At 53.2% G+C, this 19,965-nt stretch overlaps 7 protein-coding genes across 7 annotated transcripts; 4 read left to right on the forward strand and 3 right to left on the reverse strand.

Annotated features, from left to right (window-relative positions):
• Positions 1-291: 291 nt before the first annotated feature.
• NCS57_00427900 (uncharacterized protein) lies at positions 292-1,697 on the reverse strand (the record flags this gene model as incomplete). The annotated part of the gene is made up of 2 exons (XM_053054245.1): positions 292-1,202; positions 1,253-1,697. 2 exons carry the CDS (start codon positions 1,695-1,697, stop codon positions 292-294), a joined length of 1,356 nt encoding a protein of 451 aa, XP_052916405.1.
• Positions 1,698-2,430: 733 nt separating this feature from the next.
• On the reverse strand, positions 2,431-3,288 carry NCS57_00428000 (uncharacterized protein; the record flags this gene model as incomplete). The annotated part of the gene is made up of 2 exons (XM_053054246.1): positions 2,431-3,161; positions 3,216-3,288. The coding sequence occupies 2 exons, from the start codon at positions 3,286-3,288 to the stop codon at positions 2,431-2,433; spliced, it is 804 nt and encodes a 267-aa protein (XP_052916406.1).
• Positions 3,289-5,706: 2,418 nt separating this feature from the next.
• Positions 5,707-6,192, forward strand: NCS57_00428100 (uncharacterized protein; the record flags this gene model as incomplete). Its single annotated transcript, XM_053054247.1, has 1 exon — positions 5,707-6,192. The coding sequence occupies one exon, from the start codon at positions 5,707-5,709 to the stop codon at positions 6,190-6,192; it is 486 nt and encodes a 161-aa protein (XP_052916407.1).
• Positions 6,193-9,509: 3,317 nt separating this feature from the next.
• Positions 9,510-10,182, forward strand: NCS57_00428200 (SGNH-hydro domain-containing protein; the record flags this gene model as incomplete). Its single annotated transcript, XM_053054248.1, has 2 exons — positions 9,510-9,862; positions 9,957-10,182. The coding sequence occupies 2 exons, from the start codon at positions 9,510-9,512 to the stop codon at positions 10,180-10,182; spliced, it is 579 nt and encodes a 192-aa protein (XP_052916408.1).
• Positions 10,183-10,758: 576 nt separating this feature from the next.
• NCS57_00428300 (uncharacterized protein) lies at positions 10,759-12,096 on the forward strand (the record flags this gene model as incomplete). Its single annotated transcript, XM_053054249.1, has 2 exons — positions 10,759-11,742; positions 11,788-12,096. 2 exons carry the CDS (start codon positions 10,759-10,761, stop codon positions 12,094-12,096), a joined length of 1,293 nt encoding a protein of 430 aa, XP_052916409.1.
• A 395-nt stretch (positions 12,097-12,491) lies between these two features.
• On the forward strand, positions 12,492-14,635 carry NCS57_00428400 (uncharacterized protein; the record flags this gene model as incomplete). Its single annotated transcript, XM_053054250.1, has 4 exons — positions 12,492-12,622; positions 12,796-13,347; positions 13,395-13,909; positions 13,956-14,635. 4 exons carry the CDS (start codon positions 12,492-12,494, stop codon positions 14,633-14,635), a joined length of 1,878 nt encoding a protein of 625 aa, XP_052916410.1.
• Positions 14,636-17,375: 2,740 nt separating this feature from the next.
• Positions 17,376-19,514, reverse strand: NCS57_00428500 (RRM domain-containing protein; the record flags this gene model as incomplete). Its single annotated transcript, XM_053054251.1, has 1 exon — positions 17,376-19,514. The coding sequence occupies one exon, from the start codon at positions 19,512-19,514 to the stop codon at positions 17,376-17,378; it is 2,139 nt and encodes a 712-aa protein (XP_052916411.1).
• Positions 19,515-19,965: the final 451 nt, after the last annotated feature.

Genomic DNA, 19,965 nt, shown 5'->3' on the forward strand with positions numbered 1-19,965 from the left:
AGTTACACAACAAAGTGGTCGAGTTTCTACAAAAAACACAATAGACATTATATTCAGCTTCTTACTATGCTTAACTATGTACAGAGAATCCAATCCGGCCGTGCCATTTTTATCTTTATGATTCGTTTTCCTTACCCAAACTCCTTTTTCCAAAACGGAAATGCAATACTTTTATTTTCGTCATGATTTTGTTCTTTTCCTCGTCTTTATACCCTGTTCAACTTTTCGAGACCCATGTAATTGCAACAGATCTCGTACGTTGGGGCATTGTTGGTGCCTGACGTCCCCTGTTTAGAGCGCAGCCCTCCAGTTGTGCCATCCCAGGAGGTACACCTTGGCCATGAAAAGTGCAATCACGGAGCCAATGTACACGGCGCCCGTCAGGATGATGAGACCCCAGTACTCCCCGCCGTTGGCCTGTACGATGCTGCCGGCAATAGGAATACCAATCAGGCAAGCAAACGACACAATCGTGTACGAAGTAGCGTAGTAGCGTCCATACTCTTGCGTCTTGCAGAGCCTCCCGATACAGACAGGGGCAATGGCGATGCTGGTTCCGCTCGAGAAACCAAAGAGCAGCGTAAAGATGATGATGCCGGCCGTGGTGGAGCCCAGAGGCAGCCACACGCAAAAGCATGCAACAATGGCGAGGATGACGGCGAGAATGCTAACGTTGAAAGGACCGATGACGTCTGCGTAGTAACCAGGCAAAATTCGACCCACGACTGAGCCAGCGTTGAGGATCGGAATGAGGTTGTAAGAAAAGTCACTGCCAAAGCCCTTTTGCAACGCGTAGGTCGAGATGTAGCCGAGAGGAATAAAGAGGGAAAACTCGAGAAGGAAGATGCCAATGGTCGTGAGGAGGAACGGCATGCTCTTGAAGATGCGAAAGTTGGGGTGCGCCGTGGCGTCCTTGGCCGGAGGTAGACGAGATCGTAGGAGGGAGATGCCCACCAAGCTGCAGCACAAGCACACGAGAGCAACAACTCGGGTTGCCCAGCCATAACCAATCTTTTCGATTAGCGACGTCAACATGAAAGGGTAGACGATACCACCCAGACCACCAGCCGTGGATGCGATGCCAGTTGCCAAGCCGCGTCGTGCCTTGAAGAAGTGACCGACAGCGGCGATCGAGGGTGTGAACAGTAGCGAGGTTCCGAAGCCAGTAAGAAGACTCCATGCGACAATGAATTGCCAGAGTTCTGAGACCCATCAGCATTTTGAGGGACAGTCAGTTGAGGAGTTCACTTACTAGTGGCGAAACTCATAAACACCATACCACCAACCGTAAAGACAGCTCCGGCAATGACGAGCCATCTCGGACCGTACTTGTCAAAGACAGGCCCAATGTAGACACCGCAGAAGAATGCGAGAAAGGTGTAGACGGAAAAGACCCAGCCGACGGTTCCCTCGCTATACTCCTTGAGCTGGTTGTTCAACACGTAGGCCTGGAAGGTGCCGAGAGTGTTCATTAGTCCAAGTGAAGCGAATAGGGTGAACCACGAACCAGCGACCACGGACCATGCCTGCAAGCCGCCCTCGGGATACGTCTCTTGATAGGATGCCGTCGATGCTGTCGTCCGTTGCTTCTCGAGGTCGGTGCCTGGCTTCACGTCGCCTCCGTCGATGTGGTTGACATGGTCGATGATGTCGTTCTCATCGTGGAGGGCGCGCGAGGTGACTTGGTGACAATCCATAACGTCGGAGTTGCTCAGCGATGTCGATATTCCTTCTTGTTTGTTTCTAGTTGTCCAATTGATGGCGTGTCTTTAAACTGGCAGCATGTCGACTTGTCTCGAGTTGTCAGGAATTTCCAGAGCGGGGAGGCAAAAGAGGAAACCCTTGCCGGGAGGTCCAACTTATAACCGCATGTGTAGAGTCGGGCATCGGCGCCGTCCCGAGCCAAGAGCGAGGCCCGCTTTCGGAGGGTGGGTTTGTTAACATAGGGCGCTTGCCTGTCGTGATGAAAAAAAGGTAATGAAAACTCGTCATTTGCTCGTCTCGCTCCAGCTCCACCAAACCAGTGGGCATGGCATGGCATCTCGAGGTCATCCTTGACTGCCACCATCTCCCTCAGAGCGGTTCTATTGGGCACGCCCTGACGTCTTCTGTCTCCGCATGTGCGGATGGAGGCGCACTTGGACCTCCGCATTCTTTCTTCCGGTGAACGGGTCCTTTCCCCGACTTTTCCACATGCCGCTATCATAGCCGAATATCGACAAAAGCTGACTAGAATGAGCCAATGCCGTTGAGTCACTTCGGGTTGCAACCATTCCTCGGATTTCCTTTGTTGCATTCGTGCATGCATGCACCTGATCGGCCGAGAAATCGGTCAAGAACTGGCCGCCGTCATATGCATTATTATTTGTCAATTGCATCATTAGCATCTCGACAACCAACTGAACTAACCTCCACGGCTGAATAATCAAATCAAGCCTCCTCATCTTCCACCTCCTCCATGGTCACATGCCGTGATGGCGGGTCTCGTTCTGCCTGCCTAGATGCATCGTTATCGCCCGTTTTGAGGTAACCTTCCTTCTCAAGCCGGTCTGCCTCTTCCGGCTCCATCAAACCGCCTTGGCCTTGTCCCTTGTTCATCTTCAACTTGACTGCCGTGGGCACGAATGCCGAAACTGCTTCTTTCCTGAGATCGCGCACAATTGGCTTCGCCTCGTATACCGTCTTGGCTTCGACAGCAGGTGCTTCCTTCTTTGGTGGTCTGTCTCCTTCGTCTTGTCTTGTTGGGTTCTCTGCAGCTCTCCTTGCACGTCGCTCCGCCCACCATTTATCCATGACATCCTTGGGGATCGGGGGTGGTGTATCTCGCGGCATGGGAATGCTCTTTACGTCGTCGGGAACTTCTTCGTCGCTGGTAGTGGCATCGTTGGACCCTCTCCGCCTCTTTCCAAGTACTCCAGCTCCTGAGTCGCGATCTCTGTTGAATCCTCGTCCAAAAGTAGGCGCATTGTCGCCCAATGTGTCTCTTGCCTTCCTCACAGCTCGAATCTCCTTCTCGAGCCCTTCCAGCACCTGCTCCTCATGCCGTGTGAGCTTGCCGCCGCTCGATGTAATCTTTTTTAGGTCGTCGATCTGTTTCTGGATACGGTCGGGGTTCTTTCGCGCGAGCTTTTCGTTGCGTCGTCCTTGCTGTTCGGCCTTGCCTAGAGGTAACGTTTAGAGAGGGGCGCGCGGGTTACGTCTGCAGTGCGACATACCTTTTTTGATAGCCTTGGCCTTGTCAGCTTTGCGCTGAGCTTGAACTGGGTTGTAGTTTCGTTCTTTTGCCATCTTGGAGACGTGTCGAGGTGTCTGGTGTTTGCTCTTTGATGGAAAATGGAGCTAAAAGGGAGCATAGACCGTAAATGAGACTCCAAGTCCGATTCGGAATGTCGAGGACGCGTCAAGTGTTGTTGTTTTAAGGTGAATGCGAATGCAACTGTCTTTGCTCGTGGGGCATGGCAGGAGCCTCACGACCTGTCGCGATCGCCGGCAAGCACGGTCCATCTGCTGACTAAGGCCCAAACCAGCAACTTCAACCTCCCCGTCCGTCCTCCTTTTGTCTCGGCTCGGTACAGATGATGTCCCTTGCAGCAAGCTATTAGTCACGGATGAACTAAGGAGGGATTCTTGATTTGTGTTCAAGGTCATAGGCGATCTGAAGCGAGATTTCCTTGCCGAGATGTCTGCTGAGGTGTCAGATTCCGAAACGCATTTCGGCTTGACGCATGGTTGATACGTGATATGGTAGAGGGCACGAACAGGAGTTGATCTATACTAGAAGCTATAGATCTAAACAAACAACATGCGGTATCGAACTGGCTAATGACCACCCCCTCAGGCGGGCCTCTCCGGGCAGTTGAGACGGATCTTGTTAAACAACTCAGCCATCTTCAGCCCAGCGTCCCACAGCAAACCTCCATCGCGTTTGCGTGGCCTGTAGTCATACAGCCACATGATGGCCTTGGCGTCTCAAGTGTTGGGCCCCTTGGAGCGAGAAATCACTGTATCATCCTTCCTCAACAGAATGTTCCTGCGCTTGCCACCAGTTTGGTCGGGGATGCCGCCTGCGTCGCTTGGGTATATCATGATGGAGGCCCAGTCAATCTCCTGGGCCCTCATCCTGTACCGTGTCTTGGATTTGCTGAGGGGGAGCCAGTTCTCGGCGCCAACGAACCCTGTATTAATAGCCGAACAGTAGTCGTTACACACCTTTTCTTTCAAGTCGGCTACCCTGGCCGGCATCGCGTCTTGCTCGATCCTCCGCATGACCCTCTCAAAGTCCTTGAGGTTATCGCATTTGAACTGCTCCTCAATGTCAAACTCGACTAGGTTGGGATGCTCGCTGGTGTGCTTCCAGTATGCAGGGTTCTGGTGCTCATGATGGAGGCCCCAGGCGTGCTATAAAGGCAAGGTTAGTCCCCAGACACTGGCTCACAAATCACCAAAACTTACCCCTATCTCGTGGGCAACGTTAAGTCTGACGTTCATGTGCCCGATCTCCTCATCCAGGTTGAGTCTCATGGTTGGCGCGATCGGCAAGTTCTCTAGCCTGCCCCGCGACAAGGCGAGACTCGTGGCCGAGTTGGCAACCTTTTCTTCAGAGACCAACATGCACTCCTGTCGATTGTCCATGCATTCTTGGCGAGAAATCTTGCCATACTTGAATACATCGTCGGGCAGGCCAGCAGCGGCCCATCACTTGGTAGCGTCGTCGAAGATGAGGGAGATGGCCTCCTCATCCTCCTCGCTATTGTAGGCGTAGGTGATGGTCCGATCTGGCCAGATATGGTCGTCGAACCTGTCTGGGCCCGGATTCATGGTGATCCAGCGCTTGGAGGCATCCGTTTCGTTGGAGACAAAGGCCATTGAGGCCCCGTCGACCGCGTTGACTTGTGCATAGTTGATCGATGTTTCCCACATGCGGCTGCCAGCGTTAACTGGGACGCCTCCAAGGCCTAGGGCGAAGAGCGCAAAGAGTGTGGCCATAGCAGGATTGGTTCGTGCCCGACAAGAACTGTTCCGAGATACAGCTGCACCAGGCTAATATTTGAGTCTCGGTGTCGACATTTCTCGTCCATGGTTCTCTACATTTCGCGAGACCGAACAAGCCCATGTTCAGCTTGAATAGCGCCTTTGCATGACATGTTGGTCGCAAAAGCCCCTTGGATATTTCCCGTCGACGTTGACATGAGCCAAGCGATGAGATTGACGATTCTTGCAGCTGAGACAGACGCCCTCGAAGTCGTATGGACGGGGCTCGTGCTCAGCGGCATACGAGCTCCATCCCAGCCATGTAGCGGTACAAAGGCCCACAGATGCGATCCTACGTGCTTTGACTTAGAGGTGAGATCCTGGAAAGCAAGGACCTGCGTCTTGTGGAGTAGTCTCTCGCGGAGATGATGATCCTAGAGGAGATGAGCGAAGGGTGATGAACTGCAGCTTAACCAACACGGAACGACTTATCGTCACTTGATAGTGTTGGTCTGCCAAAACAATGGCATCATGAGCTATATGACGAGGAGTTGGAGTTATTAGTCGTGCTGTGTTCGACACATGCCCAAATCCTTTTATCAGTCAACTCACAACGTTTAACACTCTCTTGCATCGACGACACTCATTTTTACCACACTCGTTTCTTTTTCTTATTCTCAAGTCATTCACCTTCATTCACTTGAATACAAAACGCCAAGGGTTTCACGTTCGACCATGATTCCGTTCATTCTAGTCTTTGCTGTGCTCCTGGGTGTCTCTGGCGCCGCGGACTCCAAGCCTGGTGGCGACACCCTGAGAGGAATCGCTCCCAACTGCAACGCATTTCACACGGTAAATAAGGGCGATGATTGCGACACCGTCGTGTCTGAATATGACATCACCCGCGCTGAGTTTCTGAAATGGAACCCGGCAGTCTCCAAGGACTGTAGCAAGAACTTTTGGGTCACCTATGCATACTGCGTTGGTGTTGATCAAGATGCTTCGAGTACTGCGTTCTCTACCTTTACTACAAAGACACCGAGCCGTGTTACTTCGACTACAGCTGGCCACGGCCAAGATACCACCACCACCATCAGAACCTTCGCTACACAAGTTTCCAGGAACACTTCCACCAAGGCTGATACGACTTACTCGATTCGGAATCCCGTCGTTACGTGGGAACTGGCCAGCCCGACCGAAGGTGCCGAATGGCCTCTTTAGAGAACTCAAGAAGGCCAGCCAAGCAACTGCAAGGACTGGCACAAGGTCGGGCGTGGCGATACTTGCGAGTCGATTGTTTCAAACTATGGAAACTGGAGGATGACTGTCAAGAATTTGTAAGACCTTGCCCATGATTCCACGCGAACAAAGAGAGTAGCTCACTGTGCCCTGCCCAGCAAGCAATGGAATCCGGCGGTGCTGGATGACTGCTCAGGGCTCTTCATCGGGTGGTGGGTTTGTATCAACGCTCCCATGAAGCACACTACCACCAAAAACTTTAGCTTCCACCGTCCCAGCACGACAATCTCCATCCCTGACTATACACCAAAGCCTAACCCGAGCATTGACTGGAACTGGATGCCTTCCCCCACCCACAAGGGCGCTTCCAAGACTTGCAAGGCGTGGCACCAAGCCAAGGAGGTAGGCACATCCATCCTACTTTGGAGAGCGATGGGAAATTATGCTGACGACATTGAAAGGGCGATACCTGTGACCTCATCATCAACAGAGGATACATCTCCAAGGATGACTTTTACAGTTCTAACCCTGGAGTCGAATCTCAGTGCGAGAGTTTAGATAAGCGGTACTACTACTGCGCCGCTGCTCATATGCCGTGGGAGAAGGAGTACCCTATGCCACCTATAGTCACGGCCGAGCCGACTGTGGTGCCTTCTGGACAGACGAAAGATTGCAAGGCCTGGTACAAGGCGGCTCCTCATGAAGACTGCGAGCTCATCTTGCTCATGTTCTACATGTTTTCTCTTGAGGACTTTGTCAAGTGGAATCCAAGCGTGGGTAAGGAATGCTCCAAGGGCATCGTTGAGAATCAGTGGTACTGCGTCGGAGTATCTGGTTCTCCAACCACGAGAACGGGTATCATACCCTCTCGTACACCTGTCCCGAAGGAAGACCAAACACAGAAAGGCATGGCCAAGAATTGCAATAGGACGTGGCAGGTAACCAAGTAAGTTGTCCTCGACCCTCAAAATGACAATGAGTGGTATTCTGATGCGCACTTACAGGCAAGATACGTGCGATAGCATCATCAAGCACATAGGGGTCACCGAGGAGCAGTTCTTTGCATGGAACCCAGCCGTTGGCGATGCCAAGAAGCACACCTGCGACAATCTCAAGATTCAATACTGGGTCTGTATAGGAGTGCAACACGCTGCAAGCAGAGTCCACAAGACCACTACGACTTCTGCTCCTACAGCCCCTACGTTTACCTCATGGCTGAATTCGACCATCTTTGGCTCTGGAAGCACAACCGCAGCCCAGACTAGCCTTCTGTACACGGCTTCTTCTGAGAGTCTGACGAGCTCTGAGCCAGGCGTCACATTTATCACAAAGACTAAGAGTTCTGTTGGAACATCAGACAACACCTCGATGGCAGAGTATATCGAACCCTCGGTCCCCAGAACCACAGAGATACAGACATCCGAGTCTACTGGGTCTAGTCAGGGAGATACGACCCATTCAAGCCCTTTAACGGTAGGTCACACTACGGATGATCATGGTACAACCTGCCACGAAGAGACGAGTGCTTCAGCTACAGATTACACTCCTCCGAGGCAGACCAAGTCTACCCGACGAGGCACAGCGCAGTTGAGCCCTTAAACTGTGGACCGCAGCGCCCCTAAGTCTACAGTCTCCTACACCAATCACCCGACGCAGTGGACTACTTCAACGGTATACACCGCTCGCGTGCTGACTTTTTACTCTTGTGCCCGTGAAATGGAGACTTCCGACTGCCTAGAGGGTCCTCACTTCACCACCGAGGCCATCCTTGTGTCCACAACTGACTGTCCTGTGACTGAGATTGGTACGGGTCCTCAGCATACTCAGCTTGCCACTTTCATTACAGATGCTTCTACGAGTTTGTACCCGCCAGAGCCCAACCCAGCCTCGAGCGCTGCCTCGATCTCCAGTGCACCAGCTGTTAAGTATCATATCCCTACCGAAGCCACAGCTTCTACTCAGCCTTCGGCTGTGGTCTCTGATGGCTTAGATTGTCCAGCCCCTGTGGCTACGCCTCTCCCCCGTGAGGTAAGAAGAATCAGTGGATATCATCTCTGCTCTTGTACTAACAAGGCCCAGGATTGTATGATTGGTGGCTGCAAGCGATTCTACCTTGTTCAAGAAGGCGACTATTGCACAAAGATTTCCAGGGGCGCCGGCATCAGCATTGAGTATGCGCTTTCTCTTCTTTCTTCCTGAATATTTGCTAACACAATCAACCCAAGGGACTTTTACGAATAGAATCCGAGTGTGAGCCGAGACTGCTCTGACCTCTACCTTGGATACTGGTACTACATTGGAACCACAGGTCCGGCCGCTCGCATCTCCTCTGCGTTTCCGGATCCGACTTGGTGAAGATAGGCAAGGATGCAGTAGGATCAAGTAGAAGTGGCGCATCTTAGGTGTACTGGTTAATTAGTCTGCCCCCTCTATCCCCCCAAGGTGAACAACCATCCAGTGTGTACAAGATATCCATTGGCTCTGTTTTCCTTTCAGGCGGTTCATAGAATCCTATGAGATTCTCAAGCCAGTAAGGCGCGCCCATATCTCGGTGGCCAATCTGAATCCAATAGCCATCCAAAGCCGGAGCATTTCGAAGCTCGCGCCAGAGACGCTCACCTTTGTGGGGGCGCTGCTCAAGCACCTTGCCCCCGTTGTCCAACGCATGCCGTTTCTCTGCACCGTAGCATGATGACGGAAGGGCAATTATGCAGGTATTGAGGTGAGGGAATTTCCTGATCATGTCCTCCATCGGCTTGATGACGACTTGTTCGACCTTGCGGTATACGTGCTCTGTGGCGTAATTTTGATGACACGTACCCCCCTCGGCTGCGTACATGTCTCCCAGGAGGGAGATATACAGCATTTTCAGGTTGGGGAATATCACGGGTGCTTGCTCGGTAAGCGTCAAGAAGGCATCAAAATCCGATAGTGGCGGATCTTGTTCTTGCTGCTCCGGAAAGGGATGGATTCTCCAGAGCATTTCCACCCGAGTCATGGACTCAAGTCTGGAGGGCACAAGAAGTTTTGGTAGACTCAGTATGAGCTCGGTATTGGAAAGAAGGAACGCATTGGTCGAATAGAGAACCTGAATGCCTTCTCGGTATCTTGATTAAGGTCCTGACTCTTTTGGCAAGATCTTCCACTCGAACGAGCTTGGTCATCTTACCATCGCCTCCTTCTGCCTCTCGGCAGCGATGGAGGCACGTGCCAGAGTCCTCGGTGTGGATGGTGGCGAGTGCCCACTCGTAGACGAGTTCAAGTGTTGATCTGATGATGGCGGTAAAGGATATGCCACTATGGAACGCGTTGTTCAGACTTACCAGGACTTTTGGGAAGAACTGGAGCCCAACACCAGCCGGGCAGGGTGGACAGAGGAACGCAAGTTTGATGAGGGCACTCCAGATGAACACAAGTACACCATATCTCTGACAGACGACGCCAAAAAGTATAAAAAGGACGAGTGCCTCAACTCATTCAAGCGCATCATACACGGGTGCGACAAGGAGGATGACGATAACCCACTGAGCTGGAAGCATGGCGGCAGTTGGCAGCGCGGTCAGTACGAGTACCGGCTCGACATTATGCGGAAGAATCGACCCCAGAACCTCAAGGAGCCTTTTGGCACATGCAGAGGGAACAACCACTTTTGGTACGCCGACTAGACAATCTATGGTGAGTTGCAGACACTTCCCCCAAGGAACGAGCTGATGCTGACCGAGACCTCCAGGTGCTGGCTTCTCTAGCTGGGACCATGGGAAGAAGACGCTCCTCCCGAGCATAAAGGACTGTCTGGGCGAGGGCGTTACGGACTTCGAATTTGAGTACTTTGACGGGCCCAACCAGTTCGGACACGAGTGGCTGGCGACGTTCAATACACCCGGTCTTGTCAACTCTCGGTGCTTCAAGAACAATAAGGTGGTGTTTGCGGCGCATGGATTTACAGATGGCTATGAAGGTGATGATTTCTGACATGTTGGTCGTGCATGTTGGGTAAGTATAGATAGGTACTTGTTGAAGAAGGATAATACTTGACCGCCTTGAATGCCCAGTGTTAGGTTTTTGTCAAGTTGAGGTCAACGATATGGAAATGAATCTCCTGTAGAACAAGTGTGACATCGATCCAGAGTAAAATCTAATCCCATACTGAACCTTAGCGGACATATATTATGCTTGAGTTGTGAAGGCATTGAGCAAGTTTGACTTCTCGGCTACCCGGGAGCGTATCGCTTAAACCTCGGCTAATCGATCTCTCACTCAATGCATCGCGTTCATCCACTCACTCACTCTCATTCATTCTCCTACACATGACACCAAAGATACCCCAAACGCTGATTGTAAACTAAGCAAAGTGACCATTTTTATTTTCACTATCAACAGACCTAATTACTTCTCTTTTTTTCTCTCTCTTCTCTTTGCACTGCGGACCGGCGTACGACACCCCCTATCAAGCCACCAACTCAACGTCACAAGACAACCATCCACATCGTCAAAATACTTGAGACACACTTATCCGAATCCTCCAAGACAACTGCTCCCACGAGCAAAATGGTGGCAGCCGGAAAGATTGCCCTACCTGAGCACTGGACCGAGCTCAGTGCGGCCCGGATACAGCGCAAGAGATGCGCCGACGATGTCGACGCCATCAAGAAGGCCTGCCTAACAGAGTGCGGCCAGCGACACGTGGTGGATTGTGAAAAGTGCTTTCCAAAGACTCTAGATCGCATGCGCGCTCGGTACTGCGAGGCCGAGGGCAGGGAGTGGTTCACGCAGCGAACGGCGTTCCTTAATGAGCTGGACACCCTATTCACTGACGTCAAGGACCACAAGATCGACCTCAGGTCCATCGAGGATAGAATCGAGGCGGAGAAGGAAGCCTGGTATCGATGGGTGCTCCGCATGTATCCTCAGTTTCTGTCCGCTGCCGACAGCGGTGCCGACCAGGATGAGCTGAGGGCCATGCTGGATGACCCGGACAGGTCGCGCGAAGAGCTTATCGAGAGGATCTGGGAGGGCGTTGGCAAGGTTCCAGGCTGGTCTTCCGAAGTGGACAACATCACGCTCAAGGTCGAGGAGGACAAGAACTACGGGGCAGATCTCAAGCAGCGCTACATCGCATGGTTCTTCAAAGACCGATTGACTGGGGCGTTGCTCGAGCACGCACAAAAGTACCTCGACGCGTACGAGTCGAGCGAGTCGATGACCATCGAGGAGGTCATCGACCGCATCTCGCAGGATCGCAAGGCGAGTCTCAGCTCGCAGCCGCAGCGGGATAGCCATAGGAGAAGGCTAGATGAGCTACGAAGGGCCAAGACGGCTTTTGAACATAAGCAGAACATGGCTAGGGCCCAGGCGAGTCAGACCCCCGTTGTTGCCGAGGAGCTATACGACCTTCCACCATGCGCAGTGTGCGGCGGAGCGGCGGATCAGAAGAACGTCCTATCGTGCTCGCTGTGTCAAGCTGTGACACATCTGAGCGGCCAGAAGAGGCTAACGGTGTATTGCTCGGAGGAGTGTTTTAACAAAGGACATGTAAGTTGTCAAGTCTTCGTGTACGGTTGCTGCTAACCATAGTAGGAGGAACATATTGAAAAGGAACACGACTGTGAGGCGGGAGAAAGATGTGCGCAAAACTACGACGATGATACTGAGATGTCGGACGGGGAATATCAGGCGGTTGTTTGTAAGGACTGTGTCGAGCAGAAGGAGGCCTCGCTGTTCTGCACGGAGCGGTGCGCTGCGGCGAACCTGCCCCGGCACATGGAAGATAAGCACGGAAAGACGGCCGGGGATGAGGTCAAGAAGCTGGCGGAGCCGCTGTCGGAGCTATTGGAGAAGAGGTTGAAGGAGAGTAATCCGGGGTTGAAGATTTCGCTGGCCGAATGACCTGGTTTGTTTGTATCAATATTGGCCGAATAGATGCTGGGCTGGAAACAAATACAACACTTGCAAAGGACTGAATATCAACTCTGATGGTCTCTAGATGTTATGTCAAGTCGAATATATGCTCACGGGGCTGGTGGGTCACGCCGGAATGCATGTGGCTGTGGAGCCGTCTATATCCGATCGTCTTCGGCGATTGAGGCCCCGTTCGGCTCCTCTTTACGCCGGCCCTTGCCCGCAAAACCTCCGTCATCAGCACCTCGGAGTCTTTTTTCCATCTTGTCGCATTCATCAAGAAGAGGCATAACCTCTTCGCGTGCCTGTTCTCCCTTCTTCAGGACGCAGAGCTCATCGATCGTCCACTTGTGCCATCACAGAGGCTTCTGTGCATTCCAGTCATGGACAGCGAATCTCCTGCCACCATCGGCGGTGCTACCCCCGTGCGCAAGAGGATCTCTACGGCCTGTGAGGCGTGCCGCGTAACAAAGATTAAGTGCCAGCCGAGTGAGCAGCCCGGAGTCTGTCGCAAGTAGGTCTCCGCCGAGGTCTCTTGCCGTGGGCTTCAATTGATGGATGTCAGATGTCTCGAGTCGAAGAAGGAATGTATATCACGAACAGGACCCCGGACACGGCGGAGGAGAACGAAATTGTAGGCTCACCGCCACTTCCAAAGACTTAGGAACTCATATTTACGATCGTCAGCGTCGTTGATGGCCATCAATCGCAACCTCAGCCTCCTCCGCCACCAGCTCCGTCAAAGACCTTCACCATCGACTTTGATGTCCCCTCGCTGCCAGAAGTAGACGAGAACTTTGACGCCCTACGCGACTCACACTCTCAAATGATCGATTCCATCTTTCCATCGGATCAGGAGTCGGATGCCCTCAGTGCCCCAGATTCGCCGCCTACAGGATTCCCGACGCCGGGCTCGTCTAATAACACGCACTCCATTCAGTCCCTGCACGCAAAGCCGCAGTTCAACCTCGATTCGGCGGCATCCCTCTTAGCTTCGTTTCGTGGAATGTTGGTGCACTATCCAGTGGTTTCTCTCAAACCCGAAGAGACAGTATCAAGTCTCGCCGCTTCTCGACCGTTCGTTCTACTAGCCATCCTGTCAGCAGCATCTGGGTCCAGGACACTGCAGGGACATACCCTCTATGACGAAGAGTTTCGAAAAGTACTAGGCCTCAAGTTTGTCGCCGGCGGAGAGAGGAGCATGGAGCTCCTTCAGGGCATTCTCATCTACTGCGCCTGGTAAGCACTCTCCAGGTCACGGAGTAATACAAGACTCAACAGTTCAGGTACCCCTTCCACCTCCGCCCCAAGAACAAACAAGCCTTCCAATACTACCGAATGGCCGGTGATCTCGTCCACGACCTCGACTTGGAGGAAGAATCCCCAGAGCTCATCACCACGCCTCCCGGCGCCATGACCACAACGCAGCTCGACCGTCTGCGCGCCTACCTGGGCTACTACTACGCCGTGTCAAAGTACGTCCTCGGCCACCCGTACACGCGGCCCCTCGTTGCTTACCATCCCAGCTACATGACGGCGTGGAAGAGGATGGACCAGCTGGCTTGCCCCTGGACGCCCTGGACGGCTACCTGCTGCGATGTGCTGCAACGGTGCGCAGAGGCTGATGGGGATCTTGCGCTGTCTTATCTTGCCAGGTTGGCGAGCTCGACGAACACGGCCAATAAATCGATTCGCGATAACAACGCCCAGTCGGCTCAACAGGTTCAGTTGCTTTTGTTGGGACTCGAGGCTCAGCATAGGGAACTGAAGGAGGCCATGTTGCCTCATATAGCCCGGTCAGGTAGGCACCCCTACCCCTATATCCAACCCACACTTATACGTTTCAGCACCCGTAAGGCTAGCGGACCTCTTCTTCAACGTCTTTCTCCAAGGTGGCGCCGTCTTCTATTTAACCCGCAAGATCGCTCCCCCGGGTCTCGTCCACCCTCCTGTGTCCCGCCTCCGCAGCTGCGTCACCAACCTGCGTGCTTTGTTCGACTACCTCACCGACCTGGGACAGTCAGGCTTTATGGCTTTCACCAGCGTCGACTGGACCAAATTTGTTCTCTCTGTCATCCTTGCTGTCCGACTCTCGTTCCCCATGTCGGAGGTCAAAGACTGGGATCACGCCTGGGCGCGCGAAGAGCTGCGCTTCGAGGCCTTCCTCGAGACCATGTGTGACGGCGCAGACCTGACACCCGTGAGCACAAGGGTCGACGTCCTCTCTGCGGGACGCGTCGTCTTGCGCGTTGTCAAGGAAAAGTACGACCGCCGGGTCGCCATGCTCAACATGACGGCCTCGCACGGGAAGGGACCTGGCCCGCAGGGGTGTCCAATGTTTGACCGCAGCATGGAGCCGTACATTTCAGCGTGGGATACGGGGTTCGACATGAGCTCAGTGATGCCACCGTTCCCGCCTCAGCAGCAGAGCCAGCAGGAAGGACAGCAGGCTGTGTTCCATGACCTGTGGGCGACCATGACCATGGGCTGGGCGAATGACAGTCTGATGGACGACCAGGATATCTAGCCAGTGTCCCCCCCATCCCATCAATGAGTCTATCGGATAATCAAACCCAGTCCCTTGGGTACCCCATGTGTCTACCTACGCCTGCTGCTACCGTCGCAGACGGATCGTTCGTTCCGGTGCCGGATACTACGGGCCAACAACACCATCATATGTGATACCCAGCTGCATGAGATTTCCCCCACGATAACCTACCCTCAGATTCTCTCTTCATCAAAACGTATGATCCCACCAAGCTCAACAAAACAAGAGACAGGTCGAATCACAAAGTACACCGAGCCTCCTCCGTCACAACGAGACCAAACCTCCAACAGCCACTCCTCCGATGCATCTCTCTCAACCTAGAAATCACCACCCCTGCATCACAACCCCTGTGAAGCCCTCGCAACACACCCTCCCCTGAAAGCGCCCCCCCTTGGCGGCATCCCACATGACATGCCTGCCTCATTCCCTTCGCCCCCGTCGTCGCACAACACCATGACTGGCATCATCAAAGCCCCCTCCCCTGTCCATCCCACCCTCCCAGGCTCGCCCCGCGAACCTGGGTATAGCATAGCTAGCTGCCTCTGAAGCCGTGTAACCACCTCTCCCCGTCACCGGTTTCCGGAATGTGAAGGAACGGTGCGTGGCACAAGCGCTTCGGCTTGACGCGCCCCGATGCGATGCATTCTTGTGCAACGACCCAAGGCACCAGATGAGATGGGCGAGGTGTCAAGCCACCCAATGTTACCCTGCCAGCTTTTTTACCCTTCATGCTGTAGTTCACGTTCAAGAGGCTCACCGGTGATGCTGACAGACATGCACATGATGTCGCCGACATGACTTGATGCATTCACCACTTGCATATTCCTTCAAGGATATCATCGGCTTCAGAAAGCTCTGTTGGGAATTACTACTCAACCATATCACCCTTGCCAAGGAGGCCCGAGCCAATCGCCTATACCTAAAATACGCTGCAACCTGTAGCTACAAAAGGAACTGTGCGCATCTCCGAGTTGGTATGGATGCATAAACATGCACCTGACCGACGTGCCCGGCGCCTCAGATATCACTGGCACCCTACTCTGAGGTCCTCGACAATAGCCAGAGCCTTGCTTGCCGCCCTGCCACCCAGACCTGGTTCAATAACTTGACTGCCAAGGCTACTCAAGGCTCGAAAGGTCAACTTGCATTCATCCCTTCGCCAAGCGGGGGGGGACCGTTGCGGAGGGACTGATTGATATACCCATGTTAGAGATGAGTCTGCTCAACAAGTCAGGGCAATCAGATCTATCAACCTTAGAAGGAGCGGCTTATGGGAAGCAATATACAGATGAATAGCATTTCACGGGCAGGGGGTATCAGCTTTATACCGAAAACAATGCTTCCTTTGATGTCTGCTACTTGGGCAGGTGATAGAGACTAAGTAGTCACATCTACCTACCAATGCAATAGCTCTATATAATTGAAACCAAAGCCATAACCGATATGAGAAGAAATGACTTGGAGGAGGGATCCAACCCATCCGCGGTAAGCATTCAACGCCCCCAGACATCGATGAAGTCGAATGGAAACCCCCTCAAAGACAAGGTGAACAAAACCAAAGCAATCCACCGCAGCAATGCAAGACAAGACAGATAGAGAAAGAGAAACGCCATAATCTGCATAACCTTCTTGCGCTGCCAAACACCCATATCATCCCATCCGAGTCCAATTCCATCCCATCCTATCCCGTCTTGTTCTTCCAGAGATGTCATGAACCTGGCAGCACCCAACTCTTGCCTTTCATTGTCCCATAAATGCATGCATAAACCATGCCTGCAACATCTCTCAAGAGAATGATCCAACGCCATCCGGTGCTGGTTGCCCAGGAATGAAAGGAAAGCCTGCTCCGTATAGATGCGACCTGCTTGGGTCCCCCATGATTGTCGGGGCTTGTGTTGAATCCATGTTCTCGTGTACTCGTTCGTTCCCATGACCGTTCCCTCCCTTGAATGCAAATGACGCGGGACGGCCGCTCCTATTTCTTCCCATGCTCTGCCAATTCCACCATTTCCGTATCATGCCAGAAAACTCCGATCTTTGACCAAGTGAGACGAGTTCGGGCAATCCAGCCCCTCACTCCTCATACCCTTTCTTCCGCGCCGTAGTTTGCTGTGCTGTGAGACGAGTACGCTTTTTCCCCGTCGATTTTTGGTTTTTGGATCTTTCCCCCAATGCCCATGCCAGAGACAAATGCAATTCGAAAGAACTCCAATGAATAGAACCAGATGCGTAACTCTAGCAGGTGGCGAGCCCAGGCTTCTATGCATTCCTTTTGCCTGCCGCAAGCACCGAGCCCAGCCAAATGAATATGTGTAGCCGGCCCCCACGACGAATCCCAAGCCGAGCGTCCAGTCTCTCGCAATAACGGAATGTGTCGTACTTCTGCTGTAGGCGCGACCGATGGCGCCAGAATTAGACACCCAACTGCCAGTGCGCCTTGCTCGATAGTGACAGAAAACGCCAAGAAGCTTCAAATCCGATGTATCCATGATAAACCAAGAGAAAACGCCATTTATGAATAATGCAGAGAGACCGAGAGCAGTCCGGCTTGGTCTTGGCCAAACCAATCCAAAAGTAACGCTGAAGGGGAATCATTCAAATGTAAAAACAACACAAACATGCAAATAATACTCCGTACCATGGTGAATCGTGAATGTCGAAAAGAAAACAAGGGGCAAAATAAGCATAGGGTCCTTCATCACACATAAAACAACCGCTCCTACCTTCTCGGGTTGAATGGGTGCGACATTTTGGCGAGCATGACCGACTTTGAGCCGTTCACAGCGTTGACACCATTGATTAGGCTGACGTCGCTGGGGTCGGCGCCAGTTTGACCGTTGCTGAACCCGTAGATCGAGTTGGTACCGTTGACGGCGTTGAGGTTGCTGAGATTGCTGAGATCTGGGCTAGAGTGGCCGTTGTACGCATACATCGAGTTGCCTCCGTTCACGGCTCTGGGCTCATAGCCGTTGTATGCATACATCGGGTTGACCCCGTTGACATGGTTCATGCCGCCGGACTCGATACCAACATGGCCATTGTACGAATACATCGGATTGGCCCCGTTAGGCTGACCGCCAACATGGCCGTTGTACGCATACATGTTGGCATTCCGGTTGAAATTTCCCGAGTTTGGGAATCCTGCACCTTGGGGACCCCCCTGTGAACCCCCTGGCCCATAATGCTGTTGACGGCCGCCCCCTAGGCCAGGGGGAGCAGCGAGTCCCGGAGGAGGCCTGTGAGCTGCTGCGAAGCCGTTGACCGAAGCAGACATGACTGCGTTCATTCCGCCTGGCGCGCCACCATTTGCGTGGTTAGGATTCGGGTTTGATCGCACACCGAGGGGGTTTTTGGAAAAGCTCAATCGAATCCCACCCTTGACGCTGTTGTGGAGCGGGTGCCCATACAGATCGTGCAGCGCTTTGGTGGCGAACGATACCTCTTCAAACTCGACGAAACACATTGGTCCGTTAGCCTTGGTACGGAAACAGAGACGTTTGTATCCACGTTGCTTAATGAAGAGGGCCTTGAGCTCTTCTTCCGAGGTGTCGATAGGGAGGTTGCCAACGTAAAGAGTATTGCAAGGGGGGTTCTGATCGGCGGGATTGACCGGTGGGAAGTGTGGCCTATGCTGTGGCGGGCTCATGGTTTGGAACGACTGTGGTGACATGACACCCATATGCGGAGGCAGAGACGATGGTCCCGATGGTGTCGTGTTCTTGGTGTTGATCGAAAGTGCACTCATGGCTTGGACAGGAATGGCTGGGTCTGTTTTTCTCCTTGGCCCATCAGTGTACTCGGCGTAAGCAATGGGGTCCTTCAAGATAACGTTTGTATCCTCGTCGTCACCAGAATCGTTGGCGATTAGCGTCTTTCCCGATATCCGGCCGCGCTCCGTAACGTGGTTGCCGATTGGCGATTGAGGAGAGAAGAGATTCTGGTAAACGATGCTCGTGTCTGGGTTTGGCAGTTCGTGCCCAGTATATATGCCATTCGGCGGAGGTGGGAGGGTCTCGACTGGGGAAAAGACACCGTTGATGCGCGAAATTTGCCTAGGCCCGGACGTTGAAGAGGATGGGGTAGCAGATGGCGTCAAAGTCGAGGCATTTGAGGCCGTCTCGGTTGTATATTGTCGGGAAGACCCTGGGCTATTAGATGGCAAAAGCTCAACAATCAACTCGGCATCGTCGGCGATTGTGCGCCCATGTAGCATCTTCTGCGCTTCGTAAGCACCCCCTGCGGATCGGAATTGCAAGACTGCTGAGATGAAGCCGGGATCCTTGGACTGATCGTGGGGGAGTAGCTCGATATCTACTAGTTGTTGGGAGAAGACAGCCATCAGTCGCACCGAGTCCTTCGTGGTATTGAGGGGCAAGCGGCGGATCAAGACGGGATACAAGGGCGAGGAAGGGCGAGGGAAGTGGGCGCTCCCAGATCTCGGCGCGTCGCGCATACTGGATGCATAGAATGATGACGGTGCCACAGACTGGAAGTAGCTCAAGGTTGTCGACTGTCCAGCAGCGCTGGACAGGCCGAATGGCGAGGCCAGAGTCATGACGGAATCGGCGGGGGTGTTCGCAGATGGGTAGGCTGCTGAGAAAGGAGTCGCGCGGCTGGGCTGGCTGGTCGTTGGAGACGCAGCTGTTGTCGCGCCGGATAGTTCTGTCATCGCCCGATATGCGGTTGCATGCGCTGGAACAGGCTCTAATTCGCTGGTGGTGGAGGATCTGGGGTCAAGCGGATGCGACGATCGTGGAGATATATTAGATGGGGATTGGTCGCGATCGCGGTCGTAGTCGCAGTCGCTTTTGTTGTCGCAACACGGTTCGAGAGGTTCGAGACGGGTCAACGTCGACATTAGCGAGAGATGCAAGTGGCGATCGAGTGCTAGTATAGATGCCAGTACTGAGACGCGGTCGTGATTTGGCGCAAATCTGGATTGAGGTGACAAACAAGGGGCGAGAAAGTACGTGGATGAAGTCGCGCGCGTCGGGTCTAGCCAGAGGATAGATGAGAATCCAAATAGTTGAAAATTGTCGAGTATGGTTGGAAGAGAAGAATAACTGAGATGCCACAAAGCAATGCGGAATTAGCAAGACGACAGCCAAAATGCGCAATGAAGATGGCGTCGTAAGGAGTGCGACAGCTTGTCGCAGCGGGCGAGTGTGGTGCAAGGTGAAATGAATGTCCCGTGGATGGAGATGATGAACGATGCAGGAAATGGGGGGGAGGGGGGGCCGTTGTAGTTAATGTAGGGGCGCGCCAGAGCCGACCCCAGCAGGGGAAGTGAAAGCAACAGTAGCGGCAGT

The sequence above is a fragment of the Fusarium keratoplasticum genome, chromosome 3, assembly GCF_025433545.1.
Source record: "Fusarium keratoplasticum isolate Fu6.1 chromosome 3, whole genome shotgun sequence".
Lineage (NCBI taxonomy): Eukaryota > Fungi > Ascomycota > Sordariomycetes > Hypocreales > Nectriaceae > Fusarium > Fusarium keratoplasticum.